The 20,667-nt window shown below is 43.0% G+C and overlaps 1 protein-coding gene across 4 annotated transcripts in view; it reads right to left on the bottom strand.

Moving 5' to 3' along the window:
* Positions 1-20,667, bottom strand: part of LOC138969141 (inositol polyphosphate-4-phosphatase type I A-like) — a 54,220-nt gene that overhangs the window by 9,838 nt on the left and 23,715 nt on the right. For 3 of the 4 annotated variants that reach the window (XM_070341858.1, XM_070341862.1, XM_070341859.1), the window contains 8 exons: positions 20,250-20,329; positions 19,110-19,209; positions 18,500-18,705; positions 17,175-17,232; positions 13,123-13,225; positions 9,795-9,905; positions 9,246-9,523; positions 6,849-7,058 (listed from right to left, as the gene is read on the bottom strand). In XM_070341858.1, coding sequence (XP_070197959.1) covers positions 6,849-7,058; positions 9,246-9,523; positions 9,795-9,905; positions 13,123-13,225; positions 17,175-17,232; positions 18,500-18,705; positions 19,110-19,209; positions 20,250-20,329 — 1,146 coding nt within the window. Of the gene's footprint in view, positions 1-6,848; positions 7,059-9,245; positions 9,524-9,794; positions 9,906-13,122; positions 13,226-15,124; positions 15,228-17,174; positions 17,233-18,499; positions 18,706-19,109; positions 19,210-20,249; positions 20,330-20,667 lie in introns of all 4 variants that reach the window. The other variant, XM_070341861.1, reaches the window with a different exon arrangement.

The following is a 20,667-nucleotide window of genomic DNA, read 5'->3' as shown; positions in this document are numbered from 1 at the left end:
CTTAAACAGGGGGGTTTTAAACTGGGGGGTCTTAACCTGGGGGGTCTTAACCTGGGGGTCTTAAACTGGGGGGGTTCCACTGTAGTTGTTTGGCCTACCAGAGTAATCCCTTGCAAGTGCCAAGAAGAAAGAAAGAAGACCTAAAGTTTGGCAATCTGCCAAAAGGATGAATAAAAAAAAACTAAACCAAGAAAGGTTATTTGATGTTTTGTCACAAAGTGAACATTCCAACAAATAACCTTTCTTGTTTTTTTTCATTCTGGATGTACACTCAAAGACTTGAAAACAAATTCCTCTTTTCTCACTCGATTTACGCAAACATAGTTGCCTTGGCCACTTGCAATCTCTAAAGCTGATACATGTACAAACCTCCTATCGTAGATAAAAAAAAAACTCTGAAGAACTATATAAACGAAAAACCCTACAAAACAGAAACACAGCATGACAAAGAACTAGTAAGTAAAATCCATTTTTAACCTTCTGTGTGTCCACACTGGTGATGGAGGCATATTTACTAAAACAGTAACAATTTTCAAACACAACAACTGGCACTATGATGCTTCTTCTTCTTCTTCTTCGGCGTTCCAGGATTTCACTATGATGCAAACACATACTGCAATAATCGAAAATTTTTATCTAAATTTTGATTTGATTAATATACTTACCCGAATCACATGATTTGCATTGACCCACTTCGATGCTTAGGTTATGATAAAAGCTACCCCGTCTAGGTATAAGGGGAGCAACCCCAACTAAAAAAGTGACTGCACCAGCATGACTGACACCCTGGGTTACGTCCCATGTAGCCTACTACGTCATCAATGGTGCTGGTCACGTGATACCCCTTCAATCGACTAATAGAACATTAAAATATCGAGCGGGGCAGGAGGGAGGGAATTACTCATGTGATTCGGGTAAGTATATTAATCAAATCAAAATTTAGATAAAAATTTTCGATTATAATTACATATTCTTACTCCGAATCACATGATTTGCAGATAACTCCAACCAGGAGGTGGGTAAGATCAAAAAAGTTCAAACTCACCATCAATTTCTGGAAATGCACTGGCCCGCTGCCACCAAGGCAGGCAGGGACCTAGATCCATCGTTACAGAGCGAAGCGATGTCTCTCAGATAAAAGCTGATGAATACATCGTCTGATCGCCAATAAGCTGTATTCAAAACTTCGCTCATTCTGTGGGACCGCAAGACGGCCAAGGAAGAGGCCCAAGGCAGCAATGTCTCCCTATTAAACTGATAAAGACAAAAGCCGAGCACCAGTAAGCTGTGTGCAGGACATCATCCAACCTCCCAGACCGTAAAACGGCCGAGGAGGAGGCCCAGGCCCTGGAAAAAGAGCTCGGGCTGAGCCTAGGGGAAAGATAGCCGATAGCTACGCCAAGGCGGAGGGAAAGAGAATCCCTCGCCAAAAAACTGGCCCACTGCCAAAAATCAGGAAAAGAGCCGGTGAGAAAGAAAACATCTAGCTCACTCCAAAACCCTTGCCAGGAACTGGCCCACTGCCAAATGACAGAACGAGGACCAAGAACCAACCTAAATGACAGTCGCAATGCCGCTCAGGCAAAAAAAAAAAAAAAAAAAAAAAAGCGAAAGACAGCATCAGAGAGCCCGTAAGCTGTGCTCAGCACTTCTTCCCATCCCCTGAACCATAAAAAACAGCCCAGAAAGGGGCTCAAGCCTTGAATAACCCGAGCCGAGTAGAGGGACAGACAAGCTGCCCCCCCCCCCCCTTACTATTGGAAGGAAATGCCAAAAACCCTGGAAACGCCTAAGCGTAAGGTTGACCGATCATAAATGAAAAGCACCAACCTTCCCCAGGACCGTAAGACGATCATGCCAAAGTTTAAAGCCTTGGCATGGAGAGAGGCCCGAAAGGCCGGAGAGATAACGGTCAGCTCCAGAGAGGAGTGACCTGTTTCCGAGAAAGAGAGAGAGACGTCTGAGTACAAAAAACCAGAGTCAAACTCAAAGAAAAATCTCAGAAGAGACGGTTACCAGAAGTCCACTACCAGTCCATGCAGAAGCATAGAGGGAGGTAAACAGAGGAAGAAGCGGCCTACGAAAAGTGTAAGCCGCCAGCAGAGCGGAGAACGCGGTGGCCAAAGCCTGATGTGACCGGAGACTCTAACCGAAATGACTAAAGTCAGAGTGATCACAAAGCAGTCTGCTTGTAGGTAAATGAAGGAAAATCAAAAACCCAAAGCAGAAACGAGACTGGAAAGGAAAACAGAAAACTGTGAAGCTAACCAGCCTTAAGACTCCCTGAACGAGAGTCCTCAAGAAGAAGGGCCCGAAGTAAATTTCGCGGCCGACCGAGACCAGAAAATTCCTGAGTCTGGCTGAAAAACCAAACACGTCTGATACCTCAGAACCGAGAATCAGACACGGAACACAACAGGCAAGAGTCCGTAATAGATCTATGCAAGTGGTAGAAGGGTGACCTTAACAGGCAACCCACCCCACCGGAAGTCGACCCGACTCGCCTCATGGCAGGATGAGGGAGAAGAGGAAGACACAAAATCTAGAGACACGGAGACCGTAGTCGCCCATGCCAGTCAGGAGACTATTACACGAGCTAAGGCTGAGAGCCGTAACGCCCGTAGACCTGCCATCAAAGATGCTGGGCTGAAAGCCCGCACCAAGAAACCAGGAAATTAACTAGACCTCTACCGAAAGGGGAGGGTTAGCCAATAAAGCTGAGAAAAGTGATAGGCCACAAGAATGACCCCTCACCATGCATTGCTAAAACCAATGCAAACTCAGTAAAATCTGAATGTAACTTCCGAGGCCAACTCAAGTAAACCTTAAGTTTGGACGAAACACCAGAAGAAGTCCGATCGCTAGAGAAAGACAGAGTCTAAATCGGCGAAAGACCCACAAGGACCGAGTCCAAAAGAGCAAACAACAACCACCACCACCAACAGATGAAATGGCTGTTGCACCAGCCGAGGCTAAAAAACCCGGATGCCCTAACGCCGGCTGTTGTTCCCAAAAAACACAGACTAAGACGTCTGTGAAAGGAAGAACCTCTCCGGATAAACCTGAGCTGAGGACTTAGCCTGAAAAAGCTGAGTCTGCTTAGGTAGAGCCCGTTTTGCTGCTTCAAAGCTTGAAGAGCAAAAGAAGAGACCTGAAGGTCCCTACAAATCTTTATCTCCTTGGAGGCCAGGAGGCCAGGGAGGCCTTGGATGCCAGGAGACCTTAGAGGCCAGGAGGCCTTAGAGGCCAGGAGGCCTTGGAGGCCATGGAGGCCAGGAGGCCTTGGAGACCAGGAGGCCTGGGAAGCCAGGAGACCTTAGAGGCCAGGAGGCCGTAGAGGCCAGGAGGCCGTAGAGGCCAGGAGGCCTTGGAGGCCAGGAGGCCTTGGAGGCCAGGAGGCCTTGGAGGCCAGGAGACCTTAGAGGCCAGGAGGCCTTAGAGGCCTTAGAGGCCAGGAGGCCTTAGAGGCCTTGGAGGCCAGGAGGCCTTGGAGACCAGGAGGCCTAAGAGGCCAGGAGGCCTTGGGGGCCAGGAGGCCTTAGAGGCCAGGAGGCTTCAGAGACCAGGAGGCCAGGAGGACTTGAAGGCCAGGGGGCCTTAGAGGCCAGGAGGCCGAAGAGAGACCCATCCACCAAGGGTGAAGAACTAAGGGTGTCTCTCATTGATTCCCCACAAACTAGGAATGGGCGAGGAACAAGTCCCGTCTGTACATGACCGTATGGGCATTGTGCAGAGAGGAGGGCCTTCTCCGCTCTAAATTCGCCCTAGCAAAGGTGGAGAAAGCATCCCCTGCGTCCTGCTCTTTACTGAGTGTAAAGGGCGCCAAGGACTCCGTAAAGGAGTGTCTCCGAAATGGAAGCAAGTTCCAAAAGCTGTCTGCCCACTTCCTCAGAGGGGAAGAGAGTCTGCTCAGAGAGCAGGGGACTCGAAACGTTCCCCAAAGAAGAAGTTCCGGCGTGACCGGCAAAGGTGCACGCAGAGGGGCAAAAGACGACAGCAAATTCCGGGACATCTTGGGCAAAGGCAACTTCCTCTGAGCCCTAATGTCCCGAAGCTGGGAAGGCCGGAGCCTGAAGCCCCTTTCCTGCAAGTCAACGGCCAAACTTCACCCCTGACTAAGAGGAGGATGAGAGGCGTCGAAGACCAAAGGCACAGGAAGTGAGGGGAACGGCAGAACCCACTACCGAAGTGTGTGGTAGCTGCTAATCCGCCTGAGGCAGGGAGCCTGCAAGCCCAAAGGGCACTGCTGACGAAAAAACCAGACTCAAACCAGATGGGACCATAGCAGGTCCACTATCCAGTGAGCCCCCACCTCCGGCCGGAGCCAGAAGCGCAGAGGTCGCGTACGATCGCCGACATAAGGCAAGGTTCAAACCGAACGTGACCGTAGTCTGTGCACTAACCAGTGAACCTACGCTTCCAGCCGGAACCAGAAGCAAAGCTGTCGCGGACGACAGCTGAAGTAGGGCAAGCTCGAACCAGAAGTGACAGCAGCCTGTGCACTAACCGGTGAGCTCACCTTCCGTCCGCAGCCAGAAGCGCAGAGGTCGCGTACGACCGCCGCCGTAAGGCAAGGTTCAAACTGGACGTGCCAGTAGCCTGTGCACTAACCAGTGAACCGATACTTCCAGCCGGAACTGGAAGCACAGCCGTCGCGTACGACTGCTGCCGTAGGGCAAGGCTCGAAACCGGACGTGACAGCAGTCTGTACACTAACCAGTGAACCTACGCTTCCGGCCGTAACCGGAAGCGGCGCTGTCGCGGACGACTGCTGAAGTAGGTAAAGGCTCGAACCAGAAGTGACAGCAGCCTGAGCACTAACCAGTGAACCTACACTTCCGGCCGGAACCGGAAGCCCAGCTGACGCTGACGACTGCTGACGTAGGGTAAGGCCCAAACCGGACGTGACAGCAGCCTGTGCACTACCGGTGAACCTACACTTCCGGCCGGAACCGGAAGCGCAGCTGCCGCGGACGACTGCTGACGTAAGGCAAGGCTCAAACCGGACGTGAACGTAGTCCGAACACTAGCCAGTGAGCCTTTTACTTCCGGCCTGAGCCGGAAGCAGCTGTCGCGGACGACTGCTGACGTAAGGCGGGGTTCGGACCGGACGTGAACACCATCTGCTCACTAGACGGTGAACCCCTACTTCCTGCAACAGCAGGAAGCCCAGCTGTCAGAACCGACTGCTGGAGTACGGAGAGGTTCAGACCTGACGTGAACACCGTCTGCTCACTAGCAGGAGAACATCCGATTCCGGAAACCGGAAGTGCAGCTGCCGTAAACGGCTGCTGCAGACACCAACCTTGTTGTGGCCGGATCCCCGGAGGGACATGCACTGTTGCGCTACCGCAAGCGGAAGGCAACAAATGCCGGCCAGGAAGAGGAGAAGAAGATCCCCAAGGGACCGTCCAGAAACATCACGGTGGACAGCAGCCTGGTCCGGAGAAGACCCAGAGTCTGAAGGAGAGAACGTCGCCTAACCCCCAGGCGGGGGGCAGAGCTGGCGACGAAGTCCGCCGCGGCAAACCTCGCGAACGAGGGAATCTATTTCTGGAAATAAGCAAAAGATACGTGCAGACCCCAGAGCCCTAGACTCTGGAGCCGAAACAGACGTAAAACGACAGCCTTAGAGGCCAAAACGGACGGCTGAGAGCCAGACGGCCAAACGTCCGTAACAGAAAAAAAACGGCACAGAACAACGTAAAAAATTGCCTAAAATTGTGCCAACATGAACAACAACGGAGTTCATCAAAAGAAGAGGCTGCTGAGGGATAGAGCTTAGCAGGGCCCAAGCCCTACCCTCGGCCTTAGCTCCCTCTAATTCTCATTAACGGCCATGTAAGCACCGAGAGAAAAATAAACAAACAACTGAAACTAGCAAAGTCCGAACGGACGCCAACCTTTCAGAAGCCAGCAAAGAGGGCAGCTAAAACCAGTTTAGGAGCTACCAAAGGCAGCTAAACAACTAGCTATACGAAGAGTTAAGCGTCCGAGTACGGACGAAAAATCAACATAACAACAACATGCTAGCTAAAAATGGCGACCAAAGAGGAAGCCACAAGTCTGAAAATAATAAAGTCCGTACAGACACAAACATTTCAGAAGCAAGCACGCAAATAGATAAGCACATACGTAACAGCTACCGACGGCAGCTACAAAGCAAGCTACAACAGCGTTAATAGCCGAACACGGCTAAAACAACAGAAGCCAGACAACGTGCTAATGCAAATGGCGACCAAGAGGAAGCCAAACAACTGCTGAGAACTTCAGAGTCCACCAGACATGCGAAATTCACAGCAGAAGCAATAAAATATACAAGAAAATATGAACGATCTCACCAGCTGCAAGCCAGCAAGAAGTAGACGGGGGCCGAGGCCGGAGGGTGCCGTAGACACAAAACCAGCCAGAGCAAAAGCGTACACAACCGTCACCCTTGAGTGATAGTAGTCGATTGAAGGGGTATCACGTGACCAGCACCATTGATGACGTAGTAGGCTACATGGGACGTAACCCAGGGTGTCAGTCATGCTGGTGCAGTCACTTTTTTAGTTGGGGTTGCTCCCCTTATACCTAGACGGGGTAGCTTTTATCATAACCTAAGCATCGAAGTGGGTCAATGCAAATCATGTGATTCGGAGTAAGAATATGTAATTATAATTTGAATAAAGTGGAACCCCTTGTAAACCCCATATTTTAAGACGCCCTATCACACCCCAACCCCAATTACTGCTTAGACTATCTCCCTTTCGAGACCTAATTTTCTCAGATTTGTTTGTGGTTTTAACAGGGAGGTACCTCTGTACTCACACAGCCTGATCATACACAGACACATTTCCACTTCTTACCCAAGGCTCAGTGGTCGGGCTCTTGACAAAGCTGCTTCCTGACCAGCGGTGTGTGTTCTGCTGAGACTGTGAGGAACTGTGTGTGCTGATGTTGCGTAGAGACGCGGCCACATCTTGCCCGTCTACGTTTGACTGTCGCTTGGCCTGCACATACATTTCCGCAGCGCTGCACAGCACAGAGTCCTTGCACAGGCTCACCAACTCTGTGACCTGCAACACATCAACAGTGAATTAGTTGAGAGTGAATTCTGCACTTTAATGCACAGTGGAAACCCCTTCGTAAGGTTGTGACATATTTTAGAAAATCAGATTTTATAACGCATAAAATTTGTTTACCAGCAAAATAGATGGTTTCAGCAGCAAATAGGAAGGAGTGAGCAGCGAATGTGAAGCAGCAAATTGGATGAATTCAACAGCAGAATAGATTAATTGAACAGCCAAGCAGATTTCTTTAACAGTAAAAATGGGGCAGAAATAGGTCGTCCCCTCTTTCGCTTCTCTCCCAGGGGGACGGTCTTTGCCTGCGCTGGTGGTTCAGAAATGGACAGCCGGATTTCCATGCCAAGTGGGTGTTTACATATGTTGGACTTCATGTAGACAGGGCAATTGCAGTCAATTCTGTTGTCCTCCACGGTCAGACTCCAAACCGAGTTCCGGCTCTCCTTGTACTGGTCAAACGATTCCCAAGAGGCTCTCTGGAACTGGTCTTGCTGAATCCTGACAGCTGTCTTCAGGTCCATGTTCTGAAGCGACTCCGAGGCCACGAACTTTCTGGTTCCTCTTGATGGACTTTGCGTTTGAAGATGCCCACTGATAGGCAGCCGTCCAGCCGGGCAAGGTTCTGTCTGGTTCTTGGGCCACTGGGATATGATCAGGCTGAGCGTTGTCTCTCTCTCTGGACCAGTTCAGGACAATGTCTCTTTCAACAAGGGTTAGGAATCTGGACAAGTCAAGTCTCTCACGAAATGTGTTCTGACGTTTGATGGTCTGGTTTATTGCCTCCAGTCCATTGTTTGTGAAAGGAATTCCCGGGGCGTAGCCTTCGTACCAGGTGTCATTGCGGTCGATTCATGACCCCTTGAAGTACTCCACGAAAGACAACAATCCGTGATCGTCGGAATCTTCCCAAAATATTTATCGCAGCTAATTTGCTGTCAAAACACATCTTTTTTGCTGCTGGTCTATCTTTTTTGCTGCTGGTCCATCTAATTTGCTGGTCCATTAAATCCCTGCCATTTTATAATAACTTTAAAAATCAGATCTTATAAAGGAGGGTGCCTTCAAATCGGGGTTAATTGACAGACATTCTGAACAAAAGTCTACAAAAGCACAGTCTTAAAACGAAAGAATCTCATAAATTTGGGGGTCTTAAAAAAAGGGGGGGGGGGGGTGGTGTTTCACTGTTTACCTCCTTTCACAAGTATAACAGCAAATTCCGCAGTTCATAATCTAGTTGGCATGGCAGTGCAAGGCAAAACAACTTTCGGATCCGATGCCAGAAAATAAAGTTGAAGAACTGAGTCTGCACAGTTGTGAGCGATGCAGGAAACGCAAAATTCCCCCCATGTTATTTAATAAAAAACACACAACTATCTCCCCAAATAGCCCTGTGGAAGTGATCTCACCTACTGAAAGAAGAGCTAACATTCTGAGATTCATTCAGTGTGCTGATGTACTTCACATCAGGCTATTTGCCTAACAGACTTCAGTACATATCACACAATCCATCCTCCCTCAAAAAATCCTTTAGTCCCAGCCAGATGCACACACTGAACTTATTTTATTAACTGGCATAATTTTCCCACCGTGAAACAGTATTTCTGGAGACCACCACTGCATTACACTTATCATGACGAATTTCGACAGAGGCAGCAATTTAGATGTAGAGAGTGAAAGCTGGAGACCACCGCTGCATTACACTTATCATGACCAATTTCCACAGAGGCAGCAATTTAGATGTAGAGAGTGAAAGCTGGAGACCACCGCTGCATTACACTTATCATGACCAATTTCGACAGAGGCAGCAACTTAGATGTAGAGAGTGAAAACTGGAGACCACCGCTGCATTACACTTATCATGACCAATTTCGACAGAGGCAGCAACTTAGATGTAGAGAGTGAAAGCTGGAGACCACCGCTGCATTACACTTATCATGACCAATTTCGACAGAGGCAGCAATTTAGATGTAGAGAGTGAAAGCTGGAGACCACCGCTGCATTACACTTATCATGACCAATTTCGACAGAGGCAGCAATTTGGATGTAGAGAGTGAAAGCTGGAGACCACCGCTGCATTACACTTATCATGACCAATTTCGACAGAGGCAGCAATTTAGATGTAGAGAGTGAAAGCTTTATCCCAGCCTTACTAACACAATAACAAAAACATGTGCACACCTTCTTAGAAAGGCTGGACATGGCTGCCTGAAGGTTTTCGCCAGAACCGGTCTGAGCGATTTCAGGCAGTCCTTCACACTTCTTAATGATGCTGACACGCAGGTCTGTGGCCTCGTTACGAAGAGAACATGTGCGCTGGAGCTTTGTGCGCGGTCCCAGAGTGCTTTCCGCTGTGTGTGACGTGTGTTGCTGCTGCAACATTCTGCGAAGACCTCCGTTCTTGTATTTCTTGTTGAAGGCTGTTGGTGCGCCCATGGTGATCAAGTCATAAATCACACCTGCACGCATAGACATCATTATCAAAATCAATTATTAAAATTGAGAAATTCATGCGAGGTGCATATCACAACATTACAAAAAACAAGTAACATAACATAAATCACACCTGCACGTAGAGACAACATTATTAAAATTAATTATTAAAATTGAGAAATTCATGCGAGGTGCATATCACAACATTACAAAAAACAAGTAACATAACCAAACAATATCCCTAAAGACCAGTACTGCTAATCATGACAAAGCAAAACATTCACAAAAAATACACACCTTGAGAGGAGCGAGAGTCAGTGCTGACAGCCATGCGCTGAAGATGAAGGTTAACGGGGACAAACTCCAGCTCTGCTCGATCCTTCTCCACACTGCGTTTGAAACTGGTGCCTGTCAAAAACCATGGAGTCTAGTTATTAGCTCGACGACATGTCACAAATTACTATTCACTGCTGTTCTGCATTTAAGTATAGCTTTTATGATCACTTCAGCATCGGTCCAAATTCAGGGAGATGTTTGCAAAATGCACAGATACGCCTTACCAAAATAATATAACTGCAGTTGTGTTTTAATGGTACGCTAGTGATCTTTGTTTATACATGTATTCCATTAGGAAACCTACTTAATTCAAACATCACCACCAACAAATAAGAACAAAATAGGATGAAAGAAAAACATGCACTGAAGTCCATTAAGAATCATGAAGTGATCTCTATACTGATCATCCTGGGCTTTCCCTTCAAGTAAACCATACAAAAGACAGCTGCCTAAAATTGCCTTTGGTGCTCCAAGTGACTTGATGGTAGGTGTGTCAGTCGGCTTAAAAAATAATTTTACAAGTTGGTCCATTAACCCCTTGCCTTCCTACCTCAAAGTCAAAACTTACTAGTTCAATAAAAATAAAAAGTAACAAAACAACAACAGCAGAGTCAATTTTGATGAAAATATGTCACAAAATAAAAATAACAAATAAGCTGTGGTTGAATAAAAGAATCCTTTTGCAGGGATTTTGCAAATTGTAAAAAGCTATCAAACACGGGGAATAGGAAAATGCAGGCAAGAGATTGATGCAAAAGGCGTTCAGAATTTACAGCAAGGGGTTGCTCAGTCATTCATGCTTGAGACTGTGAGCATAACTCAAACGATGCACAGAATTCTGAAGAATATAGCAATAGCCTGAGAATCACAGAAGAAAAACCAGCCAAACCATCATTCAGTGGCAGATAAAATGTGACCAATCCTTGCCCTTTATCAAATCGAAACAACAAAAAACAAAAAAACAACTTCATCATCAAAAACTGTAAAGACATTTTCAATAACCCTGCTTGTGCACCAAAATAGAATGTTCAGCCTTAACTCATTCTATCTAGCCTTCTAAAATATTACCGTAACAGTAAAAATTCATGTTTAAACATATAAAACAAAAGAAATAAAAGCAAAGCATTAGTAGACAATTTGACTTGTGGTTTTCTTGATATTTTAGGGATGGTCGATAGCTGAACATTATAGTTCTTGGATATAAAATAAAGACTACGGGTCATGACTATTCTCAAATACTTTACCATATATATATGTTTGAAGACCGTACTGATACATTAGGGTATAATGCACGATGCACTTGCATGCAAGGTTACAGGCAACATTCAAAAATGAGAGAAAAATACACTGAAAAAAACCAACATAGTTTATAAGATAGTTGGAGGCATTAAAATACAATAATTAATATATTGGTTACACCAGATTAGAGGAGAGAACGAACGAACGAACGAACGAACAAACTTTATTACTCAAGGATGGAGATTTTATGAACTTTATTACTCGAGAGAATAAGAATAAGAATAAGAATACTTTATTATCTCATAGAGAAATTCAGGCGTGGTACATAACAATAATACAAACAGGACATTGTTTTTACATAAGGCATATAGCACTATATAACAGGGCAGGTTATAAACACACCTCCCACATAGCTCGAGAGAGAGAGATAGAGAGAGAGAGAGAGAGAGAGAGAGAGAGAGAGAGAGAGAGAGAGAGAGAGAAAGAGAGAGAGAGACTGAGCGAGCCCGAGAGAGAGAGAGAGAGAGAGAGAGAGAGAGAGAGAGAGAGAGAGAGAGAGAGAGAGAGAGAGAGAGAGAGAGAGAGTATAGACATGCACATGGGGGAAGCAATTTGTGCTCTGGACATTTTGTGAGCTACCAAATCATGACATGGAATAATCCTGACTTTTCCTCAGTTTAGACCTTTGTTTTCTTCAAGCATCCTCCTGCTGGAATGCTTTAATAATGCCAGAATTCCAATTTCAGACACAGCCATAATGCACCCATGAGAGAGAGAAAGAGAGAGAGAGAGAGAAAGAGAAAGAGAAAGAGAGAGAGAGAGAGTCAGAGGTGGCTCTTTGTGTTCTATGAATTGTAGTATAAACTCTCGAACAGAAGACTAAACTCAAAACAACACAAAGACAAGAATTTGATAACAACAACAAGCAAAACAAGAGGCGAAGCCTTCAAGGCTCACGTAAGAAATCGACAAACAGTAACACAAACTCAATCACTCCGTCACACATACACACACACACAGTAAGCATAGGTGACACTGTGCAAGAAAGCGAGACACTAGATCTAGATCTGTCTGTCTGCATGTAGCCTGTAACTTACAGGGACACGACTGCCAACTAGTCTCGGCCCGCTCAAAATAACAATGACCGAGACTTTCAGTAATTCCTTCGCGTGACGTCTAACCCTCTTACGCCATAATGTGACGTCTTCAAATGTTAAAGTTTCTACCACAGACATACACACGCACACACGCACAGACAGACAAAGTTATGATCGCATAGGCTACACTTACGTGAGCCAAAAATAAAACAGAGATAAAGTTTCAAACAAGACAAGCCTGTGAATTAAGGAACATGTTGCACACCATGCTCAAGAAGCCAATTACAACAATCGTCAGCACACCTCTCGCAGAACAACTGAAGATATTTCCTGTGATTACAAGATCACAAAACCATAGTTATTTACAAAAGCAGCCTCCACAAGTACAACAACCACAGACAACAAGAACATCAAACACTTACAAACAATGGTGCATCCCCAACCTCACACAACAATATCAAGCACAACAATTTGTTAAATATCACACAACCACATCATATTGGAAAACTAATGTATTGGCATCTGACAATAACATTTTATGGTTGCAGATGTGCTCATAAATAACGAAAGAAAATGTTAAAAGATCTGCTGCGATTAGTAAAGACAGTACTTCCTACTTTGAACAATATAAAATGCACTTTACTGCAGGCAGATTTATCGATTTTGCACTATTCTTATATTCTTAAATTGGGAAGGTTGGGTTCTGATCTGTTTTTGAGAATGTTAAATTTGTGCGTGCGTGTGTGTGTGTGTGTTGGGGGGGGGGGCTCTCTATTTAAAGCAAAGGTTAACAGCATAGTAAGCTTTTTAACAAGAATTACATCTTAAAAAGACTAGTTATACAAACAAATCCTTCTTCATACCAAAACACAACTGCACCTAAATACAATGAACAATACTTTTCTGATAAAAACTTAAAGGTAAAGATGCCACAGAAAAGGGGAGACGATCACCTCTGCGTGGTGACAGTTGCTGCCAGCGGTGAGAATAGAGATTTATGGCGCTCAGACTTAACTCCCGTGCCTGTTTCGTGGCAGCATTGCCGTCTGGGTCCAGCTGTTGAAACACACACATCGACAAATGCATACATGCATGGCCTTTGTGCATTCATGTTCACACATTTTGATGTCTTTCTTCTTCTCACTGATGACAATACAGTACAAGCAAAAATTCCATCTCTTTGAAGTCAAACCAGAGACTCTATAATATAAAAGAGAGATCGATCACTTGAGCCTAAAAGTGCAGCCGCCACGAACACCTTGTCCTTACCGTAAATGAAAAATGAGACGACATTGTGCAACAATTCCTTATATTTTGATTATTTTGTCTTTCCATGCGCTGACTGAAACTACAATTCTTGGGTTCAAATCATAACCGAAGGACAAAAAAAGAGTGAGCGATCTCTCTTTCGTAGCATCTCTGGTGAAACTCGTCAGGCCAGCAAACAACAACAATGCTGTTGATACAGGCACACACAAGACACACAAGTCACACACAACAGTTACGTCCACATACAGGCTGCAAAGATGCTTCGATCCACACAACAAAGATCACATCTGAAACAATCAACCATATCGAAATGCTTGCTTTCTCATTGAAGACACACACAAAACATTAACAGAAAAAAATGATGATGATACCAATTGTATCTCCATCATATTGTCTCAATCCAATGAACATCATGCTATCACAATAGAATTAGAGTAAGTAATTAAAACGTCATACACATACTGCATGACTGAACACGTTTCCTGTAAACTCTCCTTGGTACAAAAGTACATTTTTTTTCTTAAGTGAAAAGAGACACTGCATACTCAGTAATCACAGAATCTGCTGATTACAATGCAAGCAAAAACTAAAGATATTCAACCCGTCTCTAAACCCCTAAAAAACAAATTGTTTAAAACAATTTAAGAAATTAAAAAAAAAAGAGGTCTACTGACAAAGCTCTCCTCCCACTTGCTAGCCTGAATTTTAAGAACCTGGAAAAAAATGAAACAAAAATGAAACAAAGGCAACAGAACACACACAAATTAAGCCAACAAAGCCCACCAAATCATTCCAAACTGAAAGAAATAAAACCCAAATTAACATAAACAAAATGCAAATTTCTGAAACACAAAGAAAATCAAATCAAACTTACCGTACTTTCCGGGTTACAAGGCGCTACAGCGCATAAGCAAACTCGAGGAAAAAAGTCGCGCCTTATGACCCGGAAAGTACCGTACAAACAAAGAAGCCCCACCTTTGCCATATCCGCCGGTGACATTAGGAACTAGCAAAACTGTCACAGTGTCAGAGAATTTTATTTTCTTGGCACAGATTTTATTTCTTGGACGAAACCTCATCAAGCTGCTTCCTAAAACTGCTAATGAATTAAATAGCCCTGTTGGGCCTGCTATAGGTAAAAGCAGCCACATCTTCAAAATTAAGTTGGGACATCAACAACCCATTGCTGGCTTCAATTAACTCATGAGCGCCCAGCATGCACATTATACTGCTTTCAGACTCCGGAAAATAAAACCTAGAAGAACGTCCCTCTATCTAACCCAACAAGACTGCAAAAGCCAAAAAGATATAGGACAGTTTATATGAAGGATAGATACAGTGTGATATATACACATTCTTTACAGGAGAAGGGTTAGACCATGCTGCCAAAGATATACAAGGTGAATTCATTCAAGTTAGGATAGAAAAGCCAAGAAGTCGAAGTGAGGGTATACACATGTCCATTAACTCATATTAGACCAGCTCTGCAATATAAGGTATTGGCCGAAGACTGAACAGAATTCAGAGTTTTAACTCATTCGAGACACAGGCCAAGCCAAGGAGTACAGGCGGTGTCAGTTTGAATTTCCAGAGTTAGACGGCAAGGCAAATTCAGGAGGCAAGGCAAAACAGGGAGAGAAAAAAGCAGAAACGGGTCAGTAACAAGCAGGCAAGAGTTAAGTGAACCTTTGTACTCTATCAGCGTGTCCAGAGTGTTTGTGTAATGCTCGGCCGTGCGAGCGGCAAGCGTGATCCAACCAATCTGAGGCGCCTCCCACTCTGGCCACAGCTGAAAGTAATGCACAGTAGTACTACACGCGTGAGTGCTATGCTACGAAAAACTCTGTGTTCCAGTAATACCGCACAGAAACTTAAAGCGTGTCGTGTTCATCATTGCTTCATGTGTCACACAACAGACTTGTGTTCAATCTGATTTATAATAAAAGATTAAATAAAAAAATGAATTGAGTAATAATGAAATAAATTAAACAAAATAACAAAAGTTACAAAAAGGATCAAAAACCCACTAAAAAGATTATCCATTTTTCTGTGCGAAATGAAACCGTTATGTTAACCTTTTTTTTCTGAACAAAAGGATTTGTCTATATTTACGCTGAAGAGCTCACCCCCTTACAGCAAAGTATTATGTCATAACATTCAAAACACAAGGACACACTACACCGCATAACCCAGTAGATCTAAATGGCTGCACAACTCAATTTTAGATCCAGAATAGCAAAAATCTCAACCGCTTGGTTCTCTCATTTTTATTCTGATTGCATTTTTTCTCAGTATCAGCTGAAATTACATTTAATATATTTATCTAAAGCTATCTCTCTGAAATATGGTCACCTACCCTGTAATTCTTTATATGTATGTGTATTGGAAAGAAAAGGCAGTCACAGATAATGCAGATGTTGATAACAAATCACAATGCACCTTCTATGCAATACAAAACATTTGTGTCTGCACATATCTTGTGGGGAAAATGTTGATAAAAAGTTGGGGAAAATGTTGATAGATAAAGTATGCATTCCATAATGCATTCAAAAAGAAATGGAAGCTTTTTACACATCGCAATTTGCATACAAATAGTATGACAGAAAAAGGGTGGATAAACACATTGTGTTATGTGCACTGCTTTAAGTTTGTATCTCTACCAATCCCTTTATGAGCCATTTTCTGTTGTTTCAGATTTTAACAAGAATAAGGGGTATCCATGACAACTAAGTAATTTATGGACACATATGCCACTTCACTCAGAAATGCTGATAAGTCAAATTCAACAATGTACATGTACTTAGAAAAAAAACTTTCAAAGAAAGCGTCTTCATCAATCACTCTTATGCTATTTGCATGGATTATTAGCAGGTTCCAAATGTTTCATTTTACAAAATTAAGTTCTTATCTTGCTGTTTAAAAATAACATGATTTGTGGAGGTTGTTTTTTTAAGCAGATTAATTGTGAGTATGTGAAGTCCCTTGAAAGCTATCGGTTTTACTAAACTTGTGAATGCCTATTCATCTTATGTTAAATGCATCCAACCACTTTAGCAAAAAACAATAATAATAAACAAATAAATAAAATCAGATGCCTTGCTACTATAAGTTCCCAGTTCTATCCAAGTTTAGTAACAGCTACCTTTCAATAAAGCAAGGTGTAGATGATACCATTTAGTGCATCTTAACAAAAATAAAAACTCCTTGTTAAAACATTTGCATAAAGCAGTGCCATCTACAACTCAGATAGTCCAATACTAACTTGCGTGGTACTACATAGTATGAAAGAGGTGTCACCTACAATCAGAATGTGCACACTCTGACCAAGTATCTATTAAGGCAGACCCATTTTATTTTGACTTTATTGCCATAAACATCAAGCAGTTGTCAAAGATAATGTAAAAAATCAAAAAATCAAGCAATACTGGATATATATAAGTAAGAACAGATTGAAAAACATCACTCAATACAAAAATGCACTTTGTTGAACATGAAGAAAACAGAATAATACCATACACAATATGAGGGGAAGAAAAGTAAACAAAAGATGTGAAGGGTACAGAAAATACAAGGTATTCCAGCAGATTTTACTCTGAAATTCTTACTGTGTCCCAATAATTTTCTCCTTGAAAGTTATGTACACAAGTGAGAAAAAAAATTTGTGTCAAAAATCAACATGATCTCCATCTCCGTCAGGACGAAGACTATCTTGTCACAGAGCTACACCTCTTCTTACCTCTCCTAGGTCCTGAAGCAGGGAGTTTTTCTGTTTCTCTTCATCGATCCAAATACGCCTGCAGAAAAACAGATGCATGAAAAATGTAACAAGTGACTCTTAATGAAATACCAAAAGCTTTAAAAGTACACATTCAACAACAGTAAAATTGAACACATGCTCTAAAATATCTGAATATAACATCACAGAATCCACAGGGATCAAGTATTTATTTGTACATAATGGAACCATGGTGTGTAGTCCTAGCAATGCCTCAACCAAACCAAAAGGGTACTAAAGACATGTAGTAGTAGTAGTAGTGGTTAGGGACTGGATTGGTATCCATAAGCCTCACGGCTTTTTTCGCGTCCCATCTCATTATCAAATTTGTTGCAGGTCAATCATATTAACATGCTCAAAGTCGTATTTACTCAATATCAATTATCGTAAAAATAAAGTGACTCAGTCATAAGTTTTTGTATGTCCAGCAGATTTTTGAAAGTGTTAATAGTTTGTGCATTTTTAACAACATCAGACAGTGTGTTGTAAGGGTTCACACTCACAGTTCCCTTCTCTCTGATTTGCCTGAAAACAATATGAGTACATGAGTTGCTTACTGTAATGTCAATCAGTGACTTATAAAGCTTGTTTCTGGACTCCTCTCTCATGGAATATTTGCAGTCTGCCTAAAAAAATCAAAGCGTGGGGACTCGGCGAAGAACAAAAAAAAAGAGACTGCGGACACGCAAAAAACGCACAGATTTCTTTGAGAACACCCTCCACCATCCCCTCCCCTCAACGGTTTAGGGCTTTGTCAGTGTCTCCCCAAAATCGTTGTTGTTAAAAGTGAATGTTTCATTGACAATGTTCGGGAAGTATCTGATAGTGATAACAATCAATCAATCAATCAATATGAGGTTTATATCGCGCGTATTCCGTGGGTACAGTTCTAAGCGCAGGGATTTATTTTAATTTTTTTTTTATTTTATGCAATTTATATCGCGCACATATTCAAGGCGCAGGGATTCATTTATGCCGTGCGAGATGGAATTTTTTTAAACAATACATCACGCATTCACATCGGCCAGCAGATCGCAGCCATTTCGACTCATATCCTACTTTTCACGGCCTATTATTCCAAGTCACACGGGTATTTTGGTGGACATTTTTATCTATGCCTATACACTTTTGCCAGGAAAGACCCTTTTGTCAATCGTGGGATCTTTAACGTGCACACCCCAATGTAGTGTACACAATGTAGTTTAACATTCACAGTTAAACTATCTGCAGAGTTCCCCCAGCCCACTGAACCCAAGCCTTCATAGATATTTGTGCTATCTACTCACAGAAGTTGTTCAGGAATGTTGAAGGAGTGCTGGAACTCAGCCATGTATTCATGGACTTGCAGGCTGACCGATTCCTTGTTGGTGGCGAATCGGAACGAGCGCTTGATGACGTTGTCAAAATGAACCCGCAGCGACTCTCTGACGTGGGCCGAAGACAGAGTCCTGTGCTCTCTTGGAGGATGCTCTATGGCTGGAGCGTCAGGGTGCTTGTATAGAAATGTGTTAAGTGAATTGAAAGGATCCTTCTTAATCCAAATGGCCATTAAACTATCTGTCGTAACACCTACAATGCTCACTAGATGCACACAGTGACAGACAGAGACAAACAGTCAGGGATTTAGACACAAACAGAAAAAACAGACAGAGAAAGAGAGAGAGAGAGAGAGAGAGAGAGAGAGAGAGAGAGAGAGAGAGAGAGAGAGAGAGAGAGAGAGAGAGAGAGAGAGAGAGAGAGAGAGAGGGAGAGAGTATGTGAGAGAGAGAGAGAGAGTGAGTGAGAGAGAGAGAGAGAGAGAGAGAGAGAGAGAGAGTCAAAGAAAGAGAGAGAGAGAGACACACACACACACATATTTAAAGATAAAAACACTGAATTGCAACTGCACAATTTTACCGAAGAGGAAGATGCTTCTTGCAGATCTTGCAGAGAGACTTTATTGTCGTTGATCCATGCCATAACTGTAATTTTTCCCTTGCTTTTTATGTCATGACTCCTGTAGACAGTTATTAAAAAACAAATACTAATAAAGAATTTTATGTTTTGAAAGAGACATAAGTATTTTTTAAGCGGAAAACATGAAGAATCTATGTACAATATGAAAGCAAAGTGTGAAACAGATCGAGGGAATAAAGATAGACTATTACTTAGCATTACAAATAACCAAAGGGAAGTAAGCACTATAAATGCGTTCACCATGTGTAATGGAGTTAGCAAGAGTTATTCAGAACCATTATCCTGGCGCCTGAGAGAATAACAAGCATTGGAATGAACAAGCGACTTTTAATCCTCTTTTTTTTATCTTTTTTTTTATAGGATGAAAGTCGCTTGTTCATTCCAATACAGCGGTACCTGCGATGAAAGGACACCCTTGGGACCAGCTTAAAGTGTCCCTACATTGCAGGTGGCCTGTCAAGACAGGTACATTTTGGTAGAGATAATAGACAAAGGGACCCCAGAATGTGTCCTTTTAAGGGAGGTGTCCCCTGATCGGAGGGGCCACACATCGCAGGTACCACTGTACTTGTTATTCTCTCTGGTGCCAGGATAATGGTTCCGAATAACTCTCGCTTACTCCATTATGCATGTCCTATGCATTTAGAGCGCTTCCTTCCTTTTGGTTATTTGATCTATAAATAGCGCTCTGCCTCATTTGTTCAAGATTCTTTTAGCATTACAAATCAGGAAATGAAGAACTGCATACTAGACAGACATACACAAATACATTTGTACACATATGCACAGGCTCACTTTCGTATACAAGCAAGGATTATTCATTGAGAAAAATATAAGAGTGCATCATAAAGTTTCACAAATCAATGAAAAATAAGCGATTAAACATATTTTATAAATAAAAGCATTTGGTAAATTTGTTCTGGCAGCTAAGCCCATAAAACGCAGGCAAAATCAGCTAAACAAATTAATAATAAAAAAAAAAAAGAATGCCATTTACAGAAATATCAGTTACAAGCTTTTTTTCTATTATCCAGCCAAAACTCCACTGATCTGCCCTGTAAAGACACCACTGTGACTTACTGCATTGAAAGAGTAAGGCTCATGTCTGAGGCCATTAGCACATCTTGTAGAGTGAAAATAGCCTGTCCCAGCTGGGCCATCTGAAGCAAACGCAAAAAACATTATTATGTATGTATGCTGTGTATGGTTCAATTAATGTAGTCTACAATTGGTACCGCAAACACTTGTGACTATGTTTACTAAATTTCTCAAAGAAGATTTTTGTTTAGAGGAATTTGTCATTTCCTCCTGGTCGAGATTATTGCAACTCTGTAAACAAAATTAATTTAAAAAAGTTGATGACAGCTTTCACTGGTATCTCACCCTTGTAAAATTGTAAATGCACTTGTTAGAAAAGAAGTGATTTTACAGAATTGTTTTCCATAAAAGACTAGTTCATTAAATTAAAAGTTCAATTCACATGTTCATGAAACAGAAA

The sequence above is a fragment of the Littorina saxatilis genome, linkage group LG6 (assembly GCF_037325665.1).
Source record: "Littorina saxatilis isolate snail1 linkage group LG6, US_GU_Lsax_2.0, whole genome shotgun sequence".
Taxonomy (NCBI): Eukaryota; Metazoa; Mollusca; class Gastropoda; order Littorinimorpha; family Littorinidae; genus Littorina; species Littorina saxatilis.
This window is presented reverse-complemented; position numbering and strand designations above follow the sequence as displayed.